Source organism: Eschrichtius robustus, chromosome 10 (genome assembly GCF_028021215.1).
Source record: "Eschrichtius robustus isolate mEscRob2 chromosome 10, mEscRob2.pri, whole genome shotgun sequence".
Lineage (NCBI taxonomy): Eukaryota > Metazoa > Chordata > Mammalia > Artiodactyla > Eschrichtiidae > Eschrichtius > Eschrichtius robustus.
This window is the reverse complement of record NC_090833.1, coordinates 72,521,675-72,544,878: the sequence shown is the minus strand read 5'-3', so window position 1 is coordinate 72,544,878 and position 23,204 is coordinate 72,521,675. Positions and strand designations below refer to the sequence as shown.

Here is a 23,204-nt window from a genome sequence, read left to right as displayed (position 1 = left end):
CAGAATAGCTTTCTAAGAATTGGGTGAGTACGGCTATTTTTCTATAAGCCAATTGAACTTGTATTGTTTCCAATGAAGCACAAAAAGCCAGATTGTTTGGACAAGCATCACACCTTCTAGTCATCTTGTCTGAGAGGTACTTCAGAAATAGCCCCTGCAGGAGGCCGTGGAATAGACTCACTCAGCAGGTACTGGTGTGCTTACTTGGTGGATGGGGCTATCCATACGTACACACATATAGTCAGCCCTCGGGTTCACATCTGCACATATGGAGGGCTGACTCTATTTGTTGTACTACACTGTTTTATATGAGGACCTTGAGCATCTGTGGATTTTGGTACCTGCAGGGGCTCTGTGGATACTGAGGGATGACTGTACGTATAAGAATAAGTTTCAACCCTCTAGGAGCTTAAAGCCTAATACTGTAAAAGCGTTGTAAGTGAATTGCAGTTCTCCCAGTTACTTGGGGGCAGCAGGGAGGCTCTGAGGCGGTCTGCTGCTCTGGTAGTGTTGGAGAAGCCCAAGCACGTCTGGGTATTGAGTCCTAAGTGCTGAAATTTCCCTTCTCTAAATCTCTCTAACGTCCTCATAGTATATTTAGTGAAAGTGTCTAAAATGAAAAATTTACAATTCTCCCTGCTAGTGTAGGATTCTTAGTGTTTTTTCATAGTGTGAATTCACATTGAGTCATTAGGCCCTGGTTTCTTGGTGACTCTTGTAACCGTCCCGTATTCAGAAACATTCATGTAGCCCTAATCTAACTTGATGTTAGGCTCTATTTCATGAAGTCCATTTATTGTGTCTACTACTGTCTACCAAAAAAGTATCCTGTTTCTCATTCTGCATTTCACATTAAGCCCTAAGAGACCTCTGAGAGGGAGTGAAGAAGTAGGAGGATTTGATACGTGGCAGTTTCTTTGGAGAAATTAAGTTGGCTTTTCTTATCAGCCCATTTAAAGATGCTGGATGGGAATTCCCTGGCAGTCCAGTGGTTAGGACTCCACACTTTCACTGCTGAGGGCATGGGTTCGATCCCTCTGGTCGGGGAACTAAGATCCCACGAGCGGCACGGTGCAGCCAAAAAAAAAAAAAAAGATGCTGGATGTTGACCCTCTGTGTGACAGTAGGATGGTCTTTCCATCATGCTTTGTTTCAGCCAGGCTTCAGGCTTTCCAACCTACTCATCTGCTATTCTCTTACAAAATACTTGTTTTGTAATATTGTAATTACAAATTTTATTGTAATGAGAGTTTTGATAATAACTGCAATAGATTTGGAAGAAGCTTTACTTAATCTTTGAACTGTTTTTCTGTTAAAGTACATACATCTTCCTTGTGCCAAATCTCAGAGATACTGGTAATATTTGAGTTTTTTTCTTCCATAAATTGGGGCCTCTGATAATAATAACCAATTAATACCCTGGTTATGAGGATCAATTGAATTAATAAATGTACCTGGCCCATGGTAAGCACTTAGTAAATACTAGGAGCTATCATCATCTGTATTGTTACATGATTTTATATATGTGAAATCATTATATTATGATGAAAATATTATTATTGTTCTCCAGCTCTATGCTCTTAGTTTTATTATTCTGTTTAATCATTGTAAAGTCACTGTGAGGTAAGGACTATCATTAACATCAAATTACAAATAAAGAAATACACGCTTCAAAGGACCTAAGGAAATTATTCCCAAGTTATATAACTGGTAAGTGACAAAGCCAAGACCTGAACTTAACTCTGTGAGACTCCATGCCCTATGATCTTACTCCTTTGTAACTTTGGAGAGTTCTAGTACAAGCACCAGTTTCAGGCCACTAGTTCAAAATATGATCTCTTGTGGCCCGAATTTCACCAGTAATAGTGCATTCTCTTCTGCCGTAAGTTTTTTGACCTAGTACTAAACTAACTCGTGTTTGCCTCAATTCTAGCCTATTCATTATTCATGTTACTTGACGTTTCTAAAGATTATGTGGCCAAAGAAACAGGCTCATTTCTCATTTTTGATATTAAAAGTAAGGGAATCTGCTTTCTTAACCACTATTGAAAACAACCTAATATAGACAAAGCAGGAATGGATTCTTTGGTGGTTACAGCTGAAACTCCCATCTATTTTTTTTTTTCCATGCCACTTTACTGTAATCACTTTCTAAAATTTTAATGAGCTAAGTGAAGGTATGGGATTGAAAATGGAATACGGAACATTTTAATTGACAGATTCCTGCTTAGACCTTGGAATGACTAATCCACCACCACTGCAGTAGTGGATATGATTTAACCACACACCCGCATTCAGATGTCATATCCACTACCATTGCTCTACTTGTGTTTTATTTTTTGGGAAATTCTTTGCGTGCAAAGATCTTGAGGAATTTGGAAGGTATCTGTGGCCTCTCCAAGTTGCATTTCAAGAATATCTTTACCGTGGACTTCCTGTTTGCTTTTACCAGCATGAGAGTCCTTGCTGAACCAACTGTGTACTACAGCCAAAGCAGAAGCAACAATAAAAGGACAGATACCTGCCAACTATGATAGGTTAATAAAAAATAAAGATGCCTGTCGTGACAACCTATTTGGACCCTCATTTAATTGATGCACATGGATGAAACTGTTTTGGGTAACATTTAATAAACTCTGCTTAAGGTAATTTTTCAGAGGGTGTTTAAGATGTGTGAAAAGGGAAATCTAATCTGTCAAGTCCTCCGTTTGTGATTAGTTGTGTCATACAGATTTCACAACCAGCATACTTTTGTTTTCCTGTGGCTCTTTAGTAGTTTTAGTATTGTTTTTAACAGTGTCATATATGATCACTTATTCGTATGACATTACTTATTCTTAGCTTCATCTTTAAGTTGGATATAAGTATCACCTGCCTTGAATTTTATTTAATGATGTTGCACTAAAACTTGGAAATGATGTGAAACTGGGAAAGTCTCTCTGGTGTAAAACATCCAGTTGCTGTTTTCCCTTTATCTTAAATGGTACGTGATTCTTTTAAAAAAGAAGGTAAAGCGTGTTAGCCTCAGGATTCTTTTTTTTTTTTGGCCACAAAGTGCACTGCCTGCGATCTTAGTTCCCTGACCAGGGATCGAATCCACGCCCCCTGCTGTGGAAGTGCAGATTCTTAACCACTGGACTGCCAGGGAAGTCCCAGTCTCAGGATTCTTAGTTTGATTTATTTTTTTCTCTTCAACTCCCCTCACCCCTATTAGATTTTTCTCAAATATCTCATAAATAATTCTCAGGCACTACTCAGTAGAAGAAATATAGTAACTGTCCTAAGGGAAAGACTCATTTGATGTATTTCAGATTTCCTTATGTATAAGAAAACATTTAGCAAAATTAAGGTTTCTTTCCTTATTGCATATCTTGTCTAGTAACTCCTTATAAATGGCTGATCATTTCTCTAGAAATTTGCATGATTTCAGACTGTGTGTTGCAGCCAGTGGTGTAATGGAAAACCCCTTGACGAAGAGTCAAGACTCTGGTATTCTACACCCAACTCTTTTGCTCTGTGTCTTTGGACAAGTATGAAGTTTCCCTTTTTTTCTAAATACAAAGAGTTTGGACTAAATGATATCTGTATTTTTGCTCCAAAATTACGATACTCCCACCCCTGCAACATATAACTGTGTTTAAGATTTTATTGCCTCTTGAGATTTGAATCCCCAGTTTACAAAATGAGACTTCATTTTTTTTTTTTTTTAAGGTTTAGTGGAATCTACAGTCAAGTATATTCAGAAAGTACCATCATATAGGATTTTTGGTATATTAGCAGATTGTGGCCTCTCCTAACTTTCTAGACAAGATTTCAAAAATAAAGTCTCAATAAGTGTGTGATGATAAATCATCCTCATTACAATATACGTGTGGTAGGTACTAGGGTGAACAAAGAGGATAAAGACAAAGGTTTCATATTTCAAGCAGTTAAGCCAGTCACGAGACACAGTAACAGATGAGTACATCTTGGTTTCCTCAGTATTTAAGAGAACAAGACATATAATGCACAGGTGTGGGCACAGGTAAGGGGTACCCAGCTCAGTCTAGAGTGGGGAGGATGGATGAGAGTTGACTTTAGAAACGAGGTGATGCCCATGCAGAGTCTGAAGTGACGAAAATTTAGATGACTGGAGAGAGCAGCTTACACCAACACAGGGAAGTGAGAGCAGGAAGCTTTGGGAAACTACTGAAGGTTGTATGTGTTTATATAGAGAAGGTAGTCAGTACCCTGAGTGTAATGGACTAAGAAACTTGAAATTAATCTTAAAGCATTAGGGAGTCCCTGAGAGATTTTTAGCAGAGAATAACCCGATCAAATGTATTTTGTGGTATCTCTGAACTTCTTGTTTGAGTCAAAACAATCTTTATATAGACTGAAAGCATTCAACCAACCCAGTCTCAGTAAAATTTGAGGTTCCATGTGTGTTTTCCATGGATGCAGTATTCTATATTCTTGGAATACCTCTTAAAGGCAACTGCTCTCATCTACAATACCTTTACTAAGTCTTCCTGTTAGGTATGATTATTCCTTTTATCTCCAGCACCTTTGCTAGAGGGAATCTTTCATTTCTTATGGACTTATTTCTGTATGCTTTGTTCTCTCAAGTTTACTCATTTGCAACCCTCTGTGAAACATGCTTGTCCTATGCAAATCCTAATCTTGGATGGATATGTATATGTATTGGTGTGTGTTTGAGACCTGTTCCTGGTAGGGTTTTGCGTTTAGAAGTAGATCAAAGGACATTGCTTCCTTTTGGTGGGTTTTGAGGTCTGTGGCCTGAATTGTGGTGAGAGGTCACATCTTTCTGTGTGTTTCTGAGCTCTCTTGGAGGGTCCAATATAGCTCCCTGCCTGTAAAGCCTTGATGCTTTCACAAGACCTTTGCTACTGCCTGCCAGAAGCTGGAGTTAATTTTTATTTAGCGGTAGTATCATTTTCCTCAGTCCCATCAAGACTCCGTTTTTTGATATGAGCAGCAATTAACTCTCAGTTTAAATAGGCATAACTATGACCTTGTCCACTTCTTTCAGCTGAAGAGATTGAATGGAGCTTTTCAAAAAAAAAGTCTGAAGTGGCAAGTATCTAATTTTCAGGTTTAATGTTTGTAGTCCTGGGTCAGTAATTGACAAGTGATAGAAGTTGTTCAATGGTGATCTTGCCAGTGGGAGATTTTTCAGATGTCCTTAGTTTAATAAAGAAGAGATTGCTTTGTTCATTTGTAGTCCTTATCACTTTAATCTGTTGGTATTAATGTCCACTGTCACTGATCGTTGATGAAGCAGAGAGAATTGAGAGCAGTTGTATTTTTGGACAAAAGCATTTAGATGGACTGCTGATAAAGTGAGGTGCAGGGATTTTAAACTTTACTATGTACATGTAATAAAGTACCAATTCTTTCCATAAGACACTTTCATTTCTTTTAGTTCTGTGTATTTTGATTAGCTTGTGTTTTGATAGCCCATTCTTAGTATATGTGTTACTTGTCCTTGAATGTTTAATGTATAATTAGTTTTAGTTGCTGATGAAGAAGTGAGGTTTCAATTGCAAGGAACATACTGTGTCTCAAACTATTCCATTTTCAAGACCTAGTTACTGTGATAACTCTGTTTTTATCTCTGTTTTGTCCAGTCTGATCTCATTTGTGAAGAACAGTTTGAGAAGCCATTGGCTAGAGCATTTATTTGTCTGGTACTTCTGATTGTCTCCCATCCTTTTCCCTTCAAGTAATCCCAGCACTGCTTGTCTTTGTTTATTATATCACTTGTAGGGTTGTGAGGAATTCCAGAATAAACCTGAGTTTTAAATTGCTATCTTTGGAGTAGATTGGTGTTCAGTGTTGTACTTTCTGTATCATCTTTAAATATTTAAATTGCAGACTCTCTGGCTGCCTCTTAAATTAGATCCTTCACTTAGTAGTTTTGACATTTCATAACCTTGCTCCTCAGGCATTAAATATTTACCTGTTTAAATGGCAGTGAAAATGTAAAATCCAAACCTATCTATTAATCCAGTGAACGTAGATTGGAGAACAGCTCGCACTTGGTGAAAGAGGAAGCTATTTTGACCCCACTGGAACATATGCTGGAGGTTCATTGTATCGAAGTATTTCTTTCTTTTTTTTTTTTTTTTAACATCTTTATTGGGGTATAATTGCTTTACAGTGATCTGTTAGTCTCTGCTGTATAACAAAATGAATCAGCTATATGTAGACATATCCCCATATCCCCTCCCTCTTGCGTCTCCCTGCCACCCTCCCTATCCCACCCCTCTAGTTGGTCACAAAGCATCGAGCTGATCTCCCTGTGTTATGCGGCTGCTTCCCACTAGCTATCTGTTTTACATTTGGTAGTGTATATATGTCAGTGCTACTCTCTCACTTCATCTCAGCTTACCCTTCCCCCTCCCCGTGTCCTCAAGTCTATTCTCTACGTCTGCGTATTTATTCCTGTCCAGCTCCTAGGTTCATCAGAACCATTTATTTTTTTTAGATTCCATATATATGTGTTTGCAAATGGTATTTGTTTTTTCTCTTTCTGACTTACTTCACTCTGTATGACAAACCCTGGGTCCATCCACCTCACTACAAATAACTCAATTTTATTGAAGTATTTCTAATAAAGAAATTGCCATAAAACAAAACCATCTCTTGGGTCTTCTCCACGGGGTTTTATTTTAGTCTTGAAGAACCACAAAGATAGACTTAACACTTTCAGCTTTCAGGTAGCCCAAGAGTGGTTCTCTAGGTACGTATTAAAGCCAGGCACCAGTTTGAGCTCCAGACCCACAGAAAAATCAGGGTCAAGAATTGTTGATAATTGCCAGATAGAAAATTTGGTCTGGAAACTGATTTGAATCTCCAAAGTAAAATACAAGTCCATATCCCATTGCAAGTCTTCTTCCTACTTTGGTCTAAGTATTTTTTCTGTTTATAATCCTTTGAGGTAGAAGAAGAGGAAGAAATACTTTCCGTTTCCTGGAAGGGAGGATGTTGCTGACAGTGATATCCTTGACAGAGAGGGGAGGGGGGGCTACTTTAATCCCAAGAGACAATAAACGTATAGAGGGGAGACATAGCACATTGATCTGGGAGGAGAGAAGTTGCCCTTCCTTCATCTTTATTTCCTGGAAGTGGGCAGGGGGGAGTGGTGGTACGATGCTCATTTAATGGAATTCTAAAACTTAGTAATAAAACTAATTTCAGAATTCTTATTATGATGTGTAGTTTTTCCAGTTAATTGCAATTAGTGGCCACTCATCGTTTCTTGGGAAAAGTTGGTTTAAAAAAATATTAATGGGAAAATGAAGTAAAATGACTTAACCGTAATTTTTGGTGCCATCCTATTCTACTGTCTGTCCTCCTCAGTTTCACTGTGTGTGTGTGTTTAAGAAACAATCAAGATTAATTTAATTTTTCAGACTCTCAGGACAAGTGCACCGATGAGCTAGTTACTGTAATGTGGTATTGTGGCATGAAAACCGGACAAGGAGACAAGGACATGAGTTCAGAAGATCAGAATTTTAAGCCAGAGTTCAACACTTGTGTATAACCTTAGGAATTTTACTTACCTTGTCTATATCTGTTTCCCCAGCTATAAAATACTAATGTGTGCCCTCACAGGGTTGTTGTGGGCACAAACAAAATACTGTATCTGAAAATGCTTTGCAAATGGTGAAGTCCCATAAGCCCCTAAGTGTAAGTTAAATGGAAATATTCTTACCACCATGAGCTTCTATACAATCAATCACCCGTTCTGCCTGTGGTGATAGGAGCCAGTTCTTTGACAAAGTTACTGAAAAACAATATTTTGAGAAGGTTTGTTATCGGTTCTTGGAGGCCTTTTAATGTAGCTGTGTTCTAAGAATGTACCTGGGATTTGTTTTAATCAGGTGTCTTACCTTACATGCAGACACATAAATGATTGTTACGAAGGAAGAAGTTTATACTTAACAGATCTCTAGAGACAGGAGGCACAACGTTCCATGCAGGGCCACATGGGCAAGCACCAGGGATGGCTAGGAGGTAGAGGGCAGAGCATGGCTCAGAGCTTTTGTTGGGTCCTAGTGGAAAGCTAAGGACAAGGCAGGACAGGTACACTGAGTAAGTTTGGCATTGGGTAGTTTGAATAGTTTTGGAGGGCTCTGGTCTATAGGGGTGGTCCCTGATTGTATGGTACCTGGCCCTAAGCTGATTTTAGAGCAGGAGGAATATTGGCTTGATGTGAGGATTTGATAAAGGAGGTGGGGGTGTGGTCTCTGGATCGACTGGTTTGTGTATCAAAGGTACCTCACGGGGGGAGTCATTTACTATCTCTAGAATTAGCTATTCCTGGGAGGGGCAGTCTCTCCAGGATCAAGGCCACAAATGCCAGAGCATTGAGAATACAGAAAATAAGAAAATATAGTCAATACAGGTTGGGAATTAAAAGAAGCAATGTGAACTGAAGACCAGACACTGAAAGAAAAAAAAAAATGCAGATAACATAACTGACCCAAGTATGTTTTCAAAGCTTTTACATAAGCACTAAATATAAACCCGTTTTCCTAAATATATTTTAGGATAACTTTTAAAACACTCCGCCCACACCCCTCTGAAATGCACAAAGCAGTGAATGTCACTGCGTGAGTAAATTATTCTGGAACACAGTAAGGGACTCAGGTTACTCTCAACTGTAATGGTCTAGGTCTTTACCTGCATTCTCAGATGCATGTAGAGGTAAATATAGTGTAGTCATCTAGGTTTTTAGGCTCTGTGCTAATAGCAATTTAGGTGGATTAAAGATTATTTTATTATTCCTATTAACCATACAAAGAAGGTAAAATTTGTTCAAATTCAAGAGCCCTTATTGAATTAAACCTGGTTTTGAGCCCAGGCACATTGGTTAGAGAGGTGTCACCTTTGCTTGAGCTTGTGTTGAGGCTGTCTGCTTCATCAGTCATTGGAAGTAAACCTCCTAACCGAGCATGTGTAGATGCCTATTCTGTTGCCCATGGGAAGTGGCTCTTTATAAGGGGAACACTTCAGTCACACAATCTGGAGCAGACTAACAGCTGACTTGGTGAGAGCTCCCTGCCACTGAAATAAAGCATTGGAGTCCTAGATTCTAAGGGTGTCTGAGTGGTGGGATTTTTAGCTTACCCAGGTAATGAAGGATTGTATTTTAGAAAAGAAATTGGGTGTTCATGTATTCACATCACTGAATGCACATATAGTTCATTTGCTTTGTTTTTATCAGTTTTTAGCAGTCCCAAGATTAGACTCCATTTGAATTATTTTGAGCACTTGGAAATTTCTTTCATTTCTTAATTTTCACTTATATTTAAGTTCCCCAATCTTCATTGTTCTTAAGTATTTAGGCATAAAGAAAAAAGGAGTAGTATGTGAATAGTTATCTATCTTTTCTCCACCACTATTCCAAATTACCTGTGTCTGTAGTGTAAGACAGTGCTAATGTGACCTCCAAATACAGCTTTTGGAACAGCAGGTGTAGTTTCACTTGTTAATGAGCAAACTTGTTGAATAAAGGGTAAGAGTATTAAATGTTAACACTATGGGGATTGGGGTGAAAGAGAGCAAGACCTTTATAAAACCTGTCTTTTTTTTCTGGAAAGAAAAAGTGATAACACAGAGAACTGTGGACATAATTGAAATCATGGAGAAAATATTTGGTGTTTCATACCAAATATCAAAAACTGTTTAAATTGAAAAGGTATTTTTTTAATTTTGTTTTGCAGTAAGCAGTGAGCCAGATTAAAGGTGGATACTAATGGCTACAATGAACAGGCAGAAGTTATCTTGTCATGATACTCCACCAAATCAAGCCCAGGAGTAGACTCATTGGCCATTTTTATGAATGGTCTGGCAGATGGGGTATACTGTGAAGTTCCTGTCCTAGTAGTCAGTCCAGAAGCGCTTACAGTTAAACTAAAGGAAATGAGGTCAAAATAGCACATGAGACTCAGCGCTAACTTAAAATTGGCAGAGATAGGTTATAGGCATAGAGCTATCGGTTACAGTTTGGGCAAGATCTAGATGACTTGATGAACTCTACTTGAGTGCTGTGTGCCTTGCAAACTGTTGTGGACCTACGGGATCAATGGGGTACTAGCCTGGCTTTACTCAGCAGATATTCTAGCACGTGTGATGTGCTAAGATACTGAGGATACAGTGATAAGAGAGACAGATACAGCTCCTTTCCTCCTGGAGTTCATGTAAAGAGTGTTGATGATAAATACACATGGACTTGTTGTGCCTTCCATCCTGGTAGAATTTTGGACACTATATCTCAAAGATGGGAAGCTTTTTGAAAGGGTACCTAAAATGGCAGGTAAAGTCAATAAACCAAAAGACGGACTTAAGACCTTTTGAAAATCAAGATTAAAGAGATTTGTGGACAAGAAGACAGTAGACAAAGGATAACGGGAGGTACAGTTCATTTATACTTCAGCTTCTTGCAATTTAAGGACGATAGCTATTTTCAAATAAATCAAAAGGACGTACTTATAATAAATTCTTACAGAAACTTTGTACCATCACCACCAACCCCCGAGATGGGAGAAGCGCAAAAACAGTTCACACAGATGTGTCAGGTGAATTTAGAATCTTTAAGCTTGGTCTTCTGATTGAGCCTAAATCCCTAGTTTAGGGGGATTTCCCCCCTCGAGGACAATTTATTACCATGAGTAGTACTCTGCTATGTGCACCATTGGTCTGTTTTGAACACTTACAAAGCTAGGGGTAAATACTGTCTTCTCTCCACGCGAAGGAATGGAGTTTCTCATTTGTCGAGAATTTCTCCAGAAATGAAACAGTTCACTCTGGACTTGTTTGAACTTCATTGTTTGTTGTGTACTTCTAATGCAAAAGCTGCTAACTAACTTGAGGCAGTTTTTGGGTTTTGGAAGGGAGGTCACTGAGTGTGCATATACGTTTCATTGCTCTTTTCCAGGTTTCCTATGCTCGCCCAAGTTCAGCTTCTATCAGAGATGCAAATTTGTACGTCAGTGGACTTCCGAAAACAATGACACAGAAGGAGTTGGAACAACTTTTTTCACAATACGGACGCATTATTACTTCTCGTATTCTGGTTGACCAGGTCACTGGTAAGTAGGCAGCTGCTCTGGACAATCTTTTCTGCTCTGCGACTGGCAGATGGTGAAATATTCTGCCTTCCCATACAGAAGTCTTGCCTCTGGAACACATCAAAGGTATATGTGGGCCAGAAAATGCAGTTTTCTGCTGGGACTGTTCATAGATATGCATGGATAAGAATAGATTGTGGAGTGTAGTGAGCAAGCTTGAGTCATTTCCTCCGCAAAGGTGCAGGTTTGGAGTCTGTTTTGTGGCTTATAATAAATTTATAAGTATAATTATTACATGTAAGTTATTACAAATAATTATTACAAATTAATCTTCATTTTCAAGCTGCTGCATGAAAAAAGCTCCCATCTTCCTTATAAAGTACTAATAAACAATCTTATTTTTGTGAAAAGCATAGCTTAATGCAGCTAATTCTCCAGAAGCGGATTACAACTACATCTACACTGGTAATTGCTATTAAGGCTATTTTTCAGGTCCATGCTGTGTTGTATAGGCATGTGTAAGAGTTTAAAATTTTGAATGTTAAAAATTTATTTTATCCCTTATATTACTTTTAACCAAACCAAAATAAGAAGACTAATATGTTTATTAAAAATTTTGTATGTAAGGGAGCTAGCTCTTCTGCTAAAGCTTTTAGTTAAAAACTAGCAATATAGATTTGATTATGGATCTTAAAACTAAGGCACAGGCATATTTTTCTATTGTAAAAACAATATTCTTTTTAAAACATAATGAAATTAGGGAAACATGGTAAAGAGGGGGGAAAAATAACCTATAGTGCCATATACTCAAGCAGTCACATTAAGATTTTGTGGGTAGTCTTTTTTTGGGGGGGGGGTGGGTTGTTTGTTTGTTTTTTAAGAAAATAGGTTTTTCTTTTTTCTGTGTGTTTCTTCTTTCTCCCCTCCTTCACTCTCCCTGTTCTCTTTCTCTCTCCTTTCCCATCGCTCTCTCTCTCATAATTATTGTACCAGTGGAGATAGTTGTACATTACAATGTGTGATTTTTTTTCTTTTTAAAGAAACAATGGACCGCAGAGTAAAATCAGGCCAAGTTTTTAATTCTTCAAGTGACGATCAATTTAGTTGACCTGAATTTGATCAGAAGCAGCCTATGTTATGCCCCTCTGTGCTGTTAATTAACCTCTTACAGAGTCTGAATACCATACTTATGAGTTCTGAGTAAAGTGATATCTACCATCATTCACATACTTGGGAGAATGGCCTGTAGGTTTTGCTGTATGGAGAAAATTTAGTCCAGTGAGGGTATATAAAAATGTGGTCTTTTCTTCTTAGCTGCATTTCGTAATTATCATACATTCTATCACAGTGTATTGTATCACACAGACTGCTAATGGGGTCAAATAGAAATCCAGGCCTAGCAATCTAGATAATATTTGTTTAGAGCAACAAAAATGGCCTGATATTTTGTTCATAATATTCATGCTTTTTCATTCATTCATTCATTCTCAGTGAGGACTTGTGAATCAAAAGTAGATTTCTTTCACCTGTGATACAGAAAGCACATCTCTTAACTGCAAGTCCATCCTGAGTATGTGGGCTCACAGGTGGATTTATCTCGCCACCTCCTGGTTTAGTCAGTGGCTCTCAAGTGTGATTCTGCACCTGAAGCATCAGCACCCTCCTGGAACCTCCTTAGAAATGCACAGTCTTGGGCTCCACCCAAAACCTAATGAATAAAACTCTCAGAGTGGGCATTTTACCAAGCCCTTTGGGTTATACTGATGCATGCTCAGGTTTGAGGACCATAGGTTTAGATGACTCATCCTATATAGAGGCCATTTCGTTGCTTATCTGATGCTTTCCTTATGGAATAGTCAAGTCCTAGGGGTTATTCATTCTTAATAGATAACTGAAAGGATAGATTTGCTGTCATTTCACCGTTTCATCTTTATACTTATGACTTACAGAGTGAAATTATCCACTTTACCTAAAATGAAAAATCCTGCAATTTTGTTATTCAGCCATCAGGTGGTAATAATGTGCAGCAGGTATAGCTTAAATAGGAAAGGTGAAGTGATAGGGGTTGTCTGAGGTAAGTGTATATGGAAAAAATGCCTCATCTACCTTAGAGTAAAATTCTAAGCCCTTCAACTTACACAGTATTAATTGTAGAGCAAGCAGACCTTTATCTTTTTTTAAAGTTCCTATAAATCATAATGGTCTAGTGCATTTTCTTAGCCTATCTTTCTTAATAACCTCTCACTCTTTTCTTCAGTGACATACTCTGAATCATCTAGGCTTTTCTCACTGCTAGTCCCAAGCTGGTACTGCTACTACCAATTTGCTTGCCAAGAAAGTCTTTCCCTACAACTACTAATCTCATGATGGCCAGCTATGGCCACCCCAAATAGCCTGTTAAGCTAATTAAATGGAATGAGTTGGGTTTCCTGCTACCATTTCTCAAAAGCTGGACAGGTATTTGGCCATCCCTCTGCCTTCCCCCATTCTTGTCTCTCAGTGTGGGGAGAGTGGGAGCCAGGGAATGACATTCCGTAGTCAGAAGTAAATGCTGCCAAAGAAAGCAAGCTTTGAGCCTTTACTTCTATCTTATTTATTTTTAAACTCTACCTCCTCTTTCACCTCTTTTTCTCCATATAATGTTATTTCTCTAATAAAGAACAGCCAGTTCAAAATAGTGGGGGAACTTCAGGGAACCAGAAAAGCCTCTTCAGACATTTTTCTTAAAGGGTTGGTTTCCTATATAATATGATTAAGTAGAATTATATTGTTTAAAAATGTAGCTGAAATATATTTTTCTACCACTGTGCGTATATTTTTAGCATAGCTTTTTAGCATTTTTAGCAAATGTCTGGTTTCTGTTCTCCTTGTTACAAGAAAAAGAGCTACTGTGCCCATCATTTCTGAACTGTTTGTCCAATAGCATAATTTGAAAAGTACAAGACAGGCGTACTGTTGACTTTATTAAAGAGTGTGAGTGCATGAGAGGGAGAGAAGAAGGTGGGGAAAGGAAACATGGATATGCTTGTGTGCTTTCTTCTTCTTGGCTTATTGGTAGCATGTGGTAATGGACTTTAAAATGCGTTAATTTAATTTAATGCATTTCATGTATTTAAAAAAATACAAAATTGTAATGCTATACTGAATTGCTACTAAGTCAAGGTAAAACTTTTCTCCTCATGTGATTTTGTGGCAGATGTTATATGTGGGTGAAAACATGTTCTTGAGAAGGAAAAATTAATTTATCCTTTCTTCTCTCCCTCCTGTCTCCTTCCACTCCCTCTTTCCCAAATCCTTACCCACATCTACCATAGGCATATCAAGGGGTGTAGGGTTTATTCGATTTGACAAGCGGATTGAGGCAGAAGAAGCTATCAAAGGCCTAAATGGCCAGAAACCTCCTGCTGCCGCAGAGCCAATCACTGTAAAGTTTGCTAATAATCCAAGCCAAAAAACAAATCAGGCCATCCTTTCCCAGCTGTACCAGTCTCCAAACAGAAGGTATCCAGGACCACTAGCTCAGCAGGCACAGCGTTTTAGGTAAGTCTGGTCTGGTTCTTACGCCCAGCTACTCAACTCAGAACTCTCAGGTTCACTGTCCAGTACTTTTACTGACACGGTCTCCGGTTTGCTATTATTATTGTTGTTTTCTTTCTTTTTCTTACGGGCACAGAGAAAACCTACTTGGGGAATAGCGTCTTTTGCAAATATCCAGGGTGGGGACAAAAGGACAATAGCCTACAGCAGTGGTTCTCAACCAGGAGTAGTTTTGCCCCTCTGGGGGCATTGGCAGTGTCTGGAGACGTTTGTGTGGGCACAGCTTGAGTGGGCGGTGCCACTAGCATCTAGTGGGAGAGGCCAGGGATGCTGCTGATCACCTTGCATGTACAGTTATAGCCCCCAACAGCAACAGATTATCTGGCCCCAAACAGCAGTAGTGCTGAGGTTGAGAAACCCTGACCTACAGAATGCTGGGGTCTTCTTAACTGTTTCCAGTGCTTCCAAATTCCCCTTTTTAGTTTTTTTCTTGATAAGATCTTATCCTTGTGTTTTAATTTTTAGGTCAAGCTCTTTCAGTTACTTTGTTTTGTAATATGTGCACCACTAAGGGTACCTAACTTACGTGATGACATTACGTTTTTATAAATAGGTCCTTCTTCCCTTTTTAAGTTTTTATTCCTTGCAGTTTAGAGGTTGGCAAACCCCTGTAAAGGCCCAGATAGTAAATATTCTAGGCTTTGTGGGTCATGGTCTCTGATGCGTGTCTTTTTTTTTTTTTTTTAAACAACTCTTTAAAAATGTAAAAACCATTCTTAGCTCCTGGGCTGTAGAGAAACAGATGGCAGTCTGGATTTGGCCCGTGGGTGGTAGTTTTCTAACCTCTGTATAGTCCATAGAATGACCATGCATTTTTAGCCCAAAGAGGATATTCTATCTCATAGACGGGTATAAATATTCTAATTTTCCAAATTTTATTCTAATACTGGGGCAACAACCAGATTAAGTCATTAAGTCACTTAAAAAAAATCCCTAATCTGCATGTGAGAAGAATGGTGACTTTTAGATGTTAAACAGAGCACAGAGACATAAACATTTTTTATTTTCCGTAACATTTTTAATATCCTTTTTGGCCATATGGTATACTGCAGCCATAATGCCGTGTAACCTCCATGCTAGTGTTTTTTTGTTTTGTTTTTTATCACCAGTGAATATCAATTTTATTTCCTTGCTGGAGCAGAATAATTAATTACCAAAAATACAGTCACAAATTTTGCTTAATAAAGAGTTATATGTTTTCTAGCTTAAATCACATGCATTTTTTCATTCAGGTGTTTTAGAGTGCTGAAGAGAGTAAAGATAAAAATTAGTAAAATATCTCCTTTAAAAAAAAAATTACGTCACCTGAGGTATGAGAAAGAAATTTTCCATAAACACCATGTTCATTTCCTACTTAGGGTGGCTTTTGCCTTGGGAGAAGAGGGTGTACTGTCAGAAGGCTCCATTTGGAACTGTATGACTTGGTACCCAGTTCACTAAGCCTTGTGTTCACTTCACTCTCTGCTTTAACTTTGTAAGGTTTAAAAAAGCATTGGTAGAAAGGAAACACTGCCACTTTTGACTGTGGTGGTTGGTAATTGGGCTGGAGGAAGACATGCATGGGGCTGCTTGCTGCTTGCCCTTGCAGAGAAAGAAATTTCACAAAGCCATTTCTTAGCTCTGCCTATAGGTTTCCTGTGTGGCATCTTAAGTGAGTAATATTTTTTTGCAAATTTAGCACAGACATGCATGAAGGAATTTTAGAGGTGTTTCCTAGGCAGCCTATCCAGTTAACTTCAGAGCTCTTTGGGGCCTAGAAAAGAATTTTGAGCTTAGGTAGAGGAAAGTTCTTTGAAACTTACTGGTTGATTTTAATACTGTGAAAATACAAGATGTTTGATGTTAGTGGAAAGCTGTATTAGTTTAAATTGTTAATTTTGGTGTTTCCCAATTTAACCTCTGGTTTGGTTTTTGTTTTATGGTAGTTACTGAGTAAAACTGTGCTCTTAAAATCAAGATTGAATTCTGAGAAAGCCTGAGCAAGAGGACTGAAATGATAGGATCTCCAGGAGAATGCCTGGTTATTGAAATGGCAAGGCATGTAGGTGACTCAAATATTAGGTTGTTGATAGCTCTTTTATCTGCTCTCAACTTCATCTAGCCCCCTCCCTGTATGCTTTTTTTTTTTTTAATTGGGTAAAGCTTTACAGGATGTTCTGATGATCAGATTTAATATTTTAAAAAATATCTTCTGCCCATTCTGTGCTTTTATCTTTTAGTTCCGTATGTAATTAACTTAGCGATTCTTACTTTCCTTATTTCCTATAAAAAGAAATTTTGGAAGAAGGGAATAAGAGTTGTCTGTTTTAAGGGAAACTTGGTTTCAGAAAACGGGGAAGATGTTTATTGTACTTTCAGATTCTTAACTCTTGTCTCCGTCACCCCACTTCTCATAATCCATCTTCAGATAATAAATTATGAACTAGTCTTTGAGCTAAGTGAAGGTGTTTGGTTTAGATTCAGTGTTACAAGAAATTGAGAGCCTTTATTCCTAGATTTTAAGTTTAGGGTGTTGTGTGTTTGGTTGCTTTTCTTTAATATGTTTGAACCTGGTCTGTCATTACCTTGATTTTTTTCCCCTTATTCTATTGAATTAAGGTTGAATCTTCTTTCATCTCAGAAAGACTCTTGAAGGACTGGCTTGCTTTGTTGGTATTTTGCTCTTCTGTAGTTCAGGCCTAGGTCATTACCTAGATCTTTTGTCTCTAGTATCTGTGTTCTAATGCTCTCAGCCTTGAGTTTGTCACCTTCCTGCAGACACTTAGAAAATTTTGCACTGTGTGTTTTTATGTTGTCATAGTGCCTCGGGAGTTGAGAGAGATTGGCGAACACAAGTTATAAATATTAATAGCCAAGGATGTTTTTAATATTTATGAAATGTACCTTATCTTTTAAGGTAAAAAAAAAAATTAAAATCCATGTAATAAGAGTTAAGTTTAAAAGTGGGATTGTGAGGTTTATGGCTCAGTCAACCCATATGAATAATTAGAAAGAGAATTATTTTAACATGAGCACTGCTAATCTAATATGCTTATTTAATTGACTACAGTTTTCAAAATAAGACCGGCCTTGTTTATTTGGATGGATAGTGTAATTCAAGCCCCTTAAGTATGTTCCTGGGACATGGTATCTGAATTAAACTTTCAGCCAAATTTTTTTCATCTCTCTTCTTGTGGAGCAGCCTTAATTTTATTAAACGTGGTCTAGTCTAATGGCTTGTGTGCCTGCTTCTGTAATAAGCCTTTATGCATTTTTAAAGGAGCTTTTAAATCAGCACTTGAGTTTCATTTAAGGCATGTGCTGGTTGCACTATCACAATTTACTTTGGGAAGAAACTGGTATCAATCCTCCCGAATAATTTTTTTCTCTTTTTAGAGGAATTAGATAAGGAGATGAGTTGGTGATCTTGTTGTGGGTTAACTTCAAAGCAGATCTTGGTCGGTGATCTTTAGCGAGGTTTTGAGAACCATTATTTGTAGAGTTCAGAGTTTTATTTTCTTACCCATTAGTAATCTCTGTGTATATTTTTATTTCTCACTTTGACTGACATTTCCCCTTCTACCTGCGCGGAGGCCCTCCCGTAGTCTGTCAGCTAAATTTCTTGGAAACTGGGCAGGTACCTTCTTTTCACTCTCTGCTTATAAACATCTAGCTTTGAAATGGGAATATTCTATTCAAAATATTGCCCACTTATAATCAGAAACTAGGCATGTAGTCATAAACTATATGCACATAGGGGCTTGTGCTATTATATTCATTAATTCATAAACCCTAATCATACACAGAAAATAAAAATAAGGATGAAATAAACAATGTATCAGTGTTTTGCTAATCATGCTAACTGGCTCATTTTTCACTTACATAATATCTTAGTAAATAATATACCTTTAAAGCAAGAGTCATAAAATTATGATCTTGATAATTTGGAATTTCTTGTCTGACTTCATGTGAGACATGTTAGATTATTTTGTTTAACCTCATAGTGTAGCTTGTACTAGGAGTAGGAGAGATAATCAACTCTCCCTTTTCTTTACTTACTTGGGCTTTCCTTACTGGTGTCATCCTCCCTCTGATGATGGTGATGATGGTGATGATGGTGATGATGATTTGTTGTTTGCAGGAATCTTTTTAAAACTACCTCTTCTTTGAGGGTTTTAATTAAAGCTAGGTTTTCCAATCTAATCCTTCAAATCCACTTAACGTGTTATTTGTAAAGTGGATTATGCCCATGCTAAAGAACAGGTGACTGTGTCACTTTCCCTTTGAGGACTGCTCAGTCTTCCCTCAGGAAAGTATGTGATGCATGGGGACTGAGTGAGGGCTTTGGATGCAGTGCATTTATTCAACATGAGTAAAGAATACTTCATTTATAAATTAGAAAAAATTTTTATTAGACACTTTAATATTTATTTGCCATACAGCTGTATATAATCACACACACCCCTCCTAGGTCATTCTGGAGGCTATTAACTTGGTCTCCATTAAAAATTGGCTTCTGTCATTAAATGATCACATGCAAAAGATGGCTGTCCCTGAACTCTGGACAGACCCAGAAAAAATGTATAATTCTGCAGAGTAATAGTGGTCCTTGTGTCAGAGCTAACTGCCTAATTGACAGTTTTCCAACTTCTACAAGGCTTGGGGTACATGGTGCCCTAGTGGAGCACACCCTGCCTTCTCCCAGCTCCTGTGGGTGTGTGGCACTGAGAGCAGGGTAAACTGCTAGGTACAACTGTGGGCAGGCAGGGGTTTTCAGTGTTGCCTAAGTCCTGTTTCTTAGGTGCCATGTTCCTCCTTGTTGATGGGAGAGGAGGGAGGGGCAAGGAGAGCAAAGAGGGAGAGGGAGAGGCAGATAACTTGGCTTGAATTCCATAGGACTGAATTTTTTCTAAAGTGAATATTGAGTGAAGATATCAGTGGGCAGGATCGTGGTATCACACAGGAAATCACAGGTAGGGCAAATATGAGGCTCATTGAGAGGGTCCTCAGAGATCCTAGTATAAAAGTCCTAGGCCTCCTGCCTGGAGAATCCTGGGGTGGAGAGTGAGAAATGAGATATCTCCCCTTTTAACACATGTAATCCACTTCTGGGGCAGTTTTGGTTTCTACCCTACTTTGAAAATACTGAAAACTTGCTTAGGAGATTCTGTCTCTGGACTTTTGGTTAGTGTCCTAAGCTGGTGGTGATAGAGTCTACACAATTAATGGGCAGAGATGATGTGACTCTGTTTTGGTGTCTCTGCATCTGAGCCTCTGGGTACTTTGGAAGCAGACCTCAATATGCTATTCTGTTCTACTGGTGTCATATGCCAAATGCATTCTGTATTGATCATTCAACAGTTCTATGAAATTATCTGTATCAGATTACTTTATTGTTGATGATACTAACTTGTTTGCATCCTTATTTCTGGTATTTGTGGCCTCTACTTTGGAGTATAAGGGTATGGCATCTTTGGCTGTACTCATTACCTCTGCACAAAACAAAATCCCCCTCCCACCTGTGTACTTTTTCCATACACGTGCTCTCCCCCTAGCATGTGCAAACAGGCTCCCCAGCCTGCCCTCCTGATAGTTCTTACTCTGGATTAAGTAGTTAAGGGTAATGTTAGTAACCTCAATGCTTTTATTCAGTCAACAGATACTAATTGTAAACCTGTAGTGACCCAATCCGTCTGTGCTCCATGATTAGTGGTACGATGAGTAATGAACTTGTCCCTGCTCCTGAGAGAGTAGAGGGACAAGGCACACACCACACACAGATGAGGCTCCTTTGTCACTGTGATTTGTTCTTTTTTTTTTTTTATATAGTACTTTGCATTACAATCAGCTCAGTTCTTTCTTTTCAATTTTACAAAACACACAAATGTGCAGAGGTAATTGGGAATAGGAACCTGTGAAGATTCTTTGTCCAGTTCTGAAAGACCAGAAGGAGGTGTCTTGGGGCTTTTATAAAACAAGGAGGAGTTGCTTTCTCATGTGTGCTCTAGCCTCACTTGAGGCCACAGGTTAGACAATAAGGTTGAAACATTTTTCAAACTTAACTGTTCATGGCTGTTAAAGAAAAAAATGTTCCCCTGACTCAGGGTCTTACTTGGAGAGTGTTGAATATTGTGGCAGTTGAGGTATTCATTTATGCCTACCTCCTCTAAACACACGTCATTGATTGGTACGCATTGCACAAATGTGGAACATCGGAATGGTCTCTTTGAAACTGATAAAGCAAGAAGAATCGAGTGCTTAAAACATCAATTTAATTTTTTTTTTTAACAATTTAATTTTTGAAACAGGAGAAAGGTAGAGAGTTTTAAAGAGTACCCACCCACCGCCATCTACTTCGTTAAAAAAAAATTGTCAAGAGAAGCTCGCTCAAGTTTGTTTCTATCTGCCTGCTTCTTACACCTTGAGTAGTGGGACTATACTTCTTGTAGGACAATCAAAATAAGCATCAGACTGGGGTCTGAAGTCCTTGCTTTGTTACTCAGTGAGTCTGTCGTCTTACGTTCTGTGGACCTCAGCTGAACACATTGAGCAATGGGAGGTTTAGCTGAGGTTGTCCTATAAGGTTCTTTTTACCTATAATAACACCACTTTGATTTTCAGAAATGAAAGTCCTTTGTATTTGGGGGGTTGAAGGGAAATTTATGGAATTCTGTGTAAACTGCAGAATTTGAATATCGATGCCACCATTTACTAACTCTTTGGCCTTGAGCAAGTCCCTTAATCTGAGTGCCTTATGATACTCAGGAACTAATAGCTCTGAAAATTAAAAATAATATAAGGACGTGTAGGTGCCGGTGGAGTGCTTAGAACTTGCCTGCAAAAGGTGAGAACCCAAATGTCAAGTGTTCCAGAGCCTCCACATTTCCTCTTGAAAGGCTTTCCTCAGATGACCACCACTGATTTCCCTGACCCTTGTAGAGATAAACTGTATCCATTGGAAGAGCTACTGTTTTATGGCAGTGGGTCATCCTCTCAGAAATTTAAGAAGACCCACTGTTTTGAGACTTCACATACAATTAATATATAAACATCCCCTTGGAAGATGGCAGTAACGAGCCCAACTTTCTTGGACATCAAGGGGAAAAATTAAAAACTGAAGTTTGCTAAATGTGTGTTTTGCAGGTTGGACAATCTGCTCAATATGGCTTATGGAGTAAAGAGGTAATCATAGAGGTTCATGATAATCATAATCCCTTCCCATAATTGATTAGTTTCTTTGATTTGGGGAGTGACACCCTTCATAAGTTTGTGTTGGGTTTTCTTTTGCATGTACAGCCTAATGAAAAGCTGTTTTTGAAGCACGGTTGACTCAAGGAATATTATTATACCACTGGATGCCACCTGGCCTTTAAAAACCCCATTATTTGTTTTCTCTTGCATTGCGACGTTATAGCATGTTTCTGTCTGTGTTGGTCCTTCTTGCCCCCAATCCTGCTTAAGTTCGTGAAGCCAGTTCCAAATTTATTTCTTTGCTATTGTGAGTAATATTTTTCAATACAGCATATGTGGCCATTTCATAACTTATTAATACCATGATATTATAGCATGCCACTGCAAGCCACACACCGACTTTGGTTGAAACCTCAAATAGTTGTATGTATCTTGTGGGGAGGGGAGTTACCGAAACTCTTGGGATGGGAAAGGGGAAAGAATTAAGTCCATTGCTGTAACCAACCTCTGTTTCTATTTGTGCGTGTGCGTACGTGTGCGTGCGTGTGTGTGTGTGTGCGTGCGTGCGTGTGTGTGTTTCTCCTATTTTGTTTAGTAGGTTTTCTCCAATGACCATTGATGGAATGACCAGTTTGGCTGGAATTAATATCCCTGGGCACCCAGGAACAGGGTGGTGTATTTTTGTGTACAACCTGGCTCCTGACGCAGATGAGAGTATCCTGTGGCAAATGTTTGGGCCTTTTGGAGCTGTCACCAACGTGAAGGTCATCCGTGACTTTAACACCAATAAATGCAAAGGTTTTGGATTTGTGACTATGACAAACTATGATGAGGCTGCCATGGCGATAGCTAGCCTCAATGGATACCGTCTGGGAGACAGAGTACTGCAGGTCTCCTTTAAGACAAACAAAACGCACAAAGCCTAATGAGCTCTTGTCCTCAGTCCATTTATATATGAAAACTATACAACAAAGGCAAGTTAAGAGAAACTTTATACATTAGTAAATGTCTTTGTAAGTCAGTGTTGAGATGGGGATAAAACGACTACTTAGCATCCTAAGAAATATGTGAGATTTTTTATTGCTAGTATTTGAATTAAAACTTCTTAAATATCTTTTATGTTTGAATATGGACAAGAGGTACAGGGTTTTTACCTGTCACATTGCATTCTATTGCCTTCTTTGAAGAAGGTGGACCTTTTAAAGTGTTTCAGCTAAGGGAAGACATTTCTTTTCTTTTTACATAACTGCCTTGAACCTGTGAGTAAATATTGAGGCTTTGTGTTGTAATTCTTTAGTTGGTTGTGTCTTTCCCCCCCCCCCTTTTTTTTCTTTTTCTGATTAGCTTTGTGTTTGG

The 23,204-nt window shown here is 38.5% G+C and overlaps 1 protein-coding gene across 6 annotated transcripts in view; it reads left to right on the top strand.

The window, feature by feature from the left end:
• ELAVL2 (ELAV like RNA binding protein 2) overlaps positions 1-22,774 on the top strand; it is a 71,423-nt gene extending 48,649 nt beyond the window's left edge. For 2 of the 6 annotated variants that reach the window (XM_068552364.1, XM_068552361.1), the window contains exons 4-7: positions 10,949-11,102; positions 14,396-14,621; positions 21,801-21,839; positions 22,447-22,774. In XM_068552364.1, the coding sequence (XP_068408465.1) occupies positions 10,949-11,102; positions 14,396-14,621; positions 21,801-21,839; positions 22,447-22,774 (747 nt within the window). Of the gene's footprint in view, positions 1-10,948; positions 11,103-14,395; positions 14,622-21,800; positions 21,840-22,443 lie in introns of all 6 variants that reach the window. The other 4 variants (XM_068552363.1, XM_068552360.1, XM_068552366.1 and 1 more) reach the window with 3 other exon arrangements.
• The last annotated feature ends 430 nt before the right edge of the window (positions 22,775-23,204 follow it).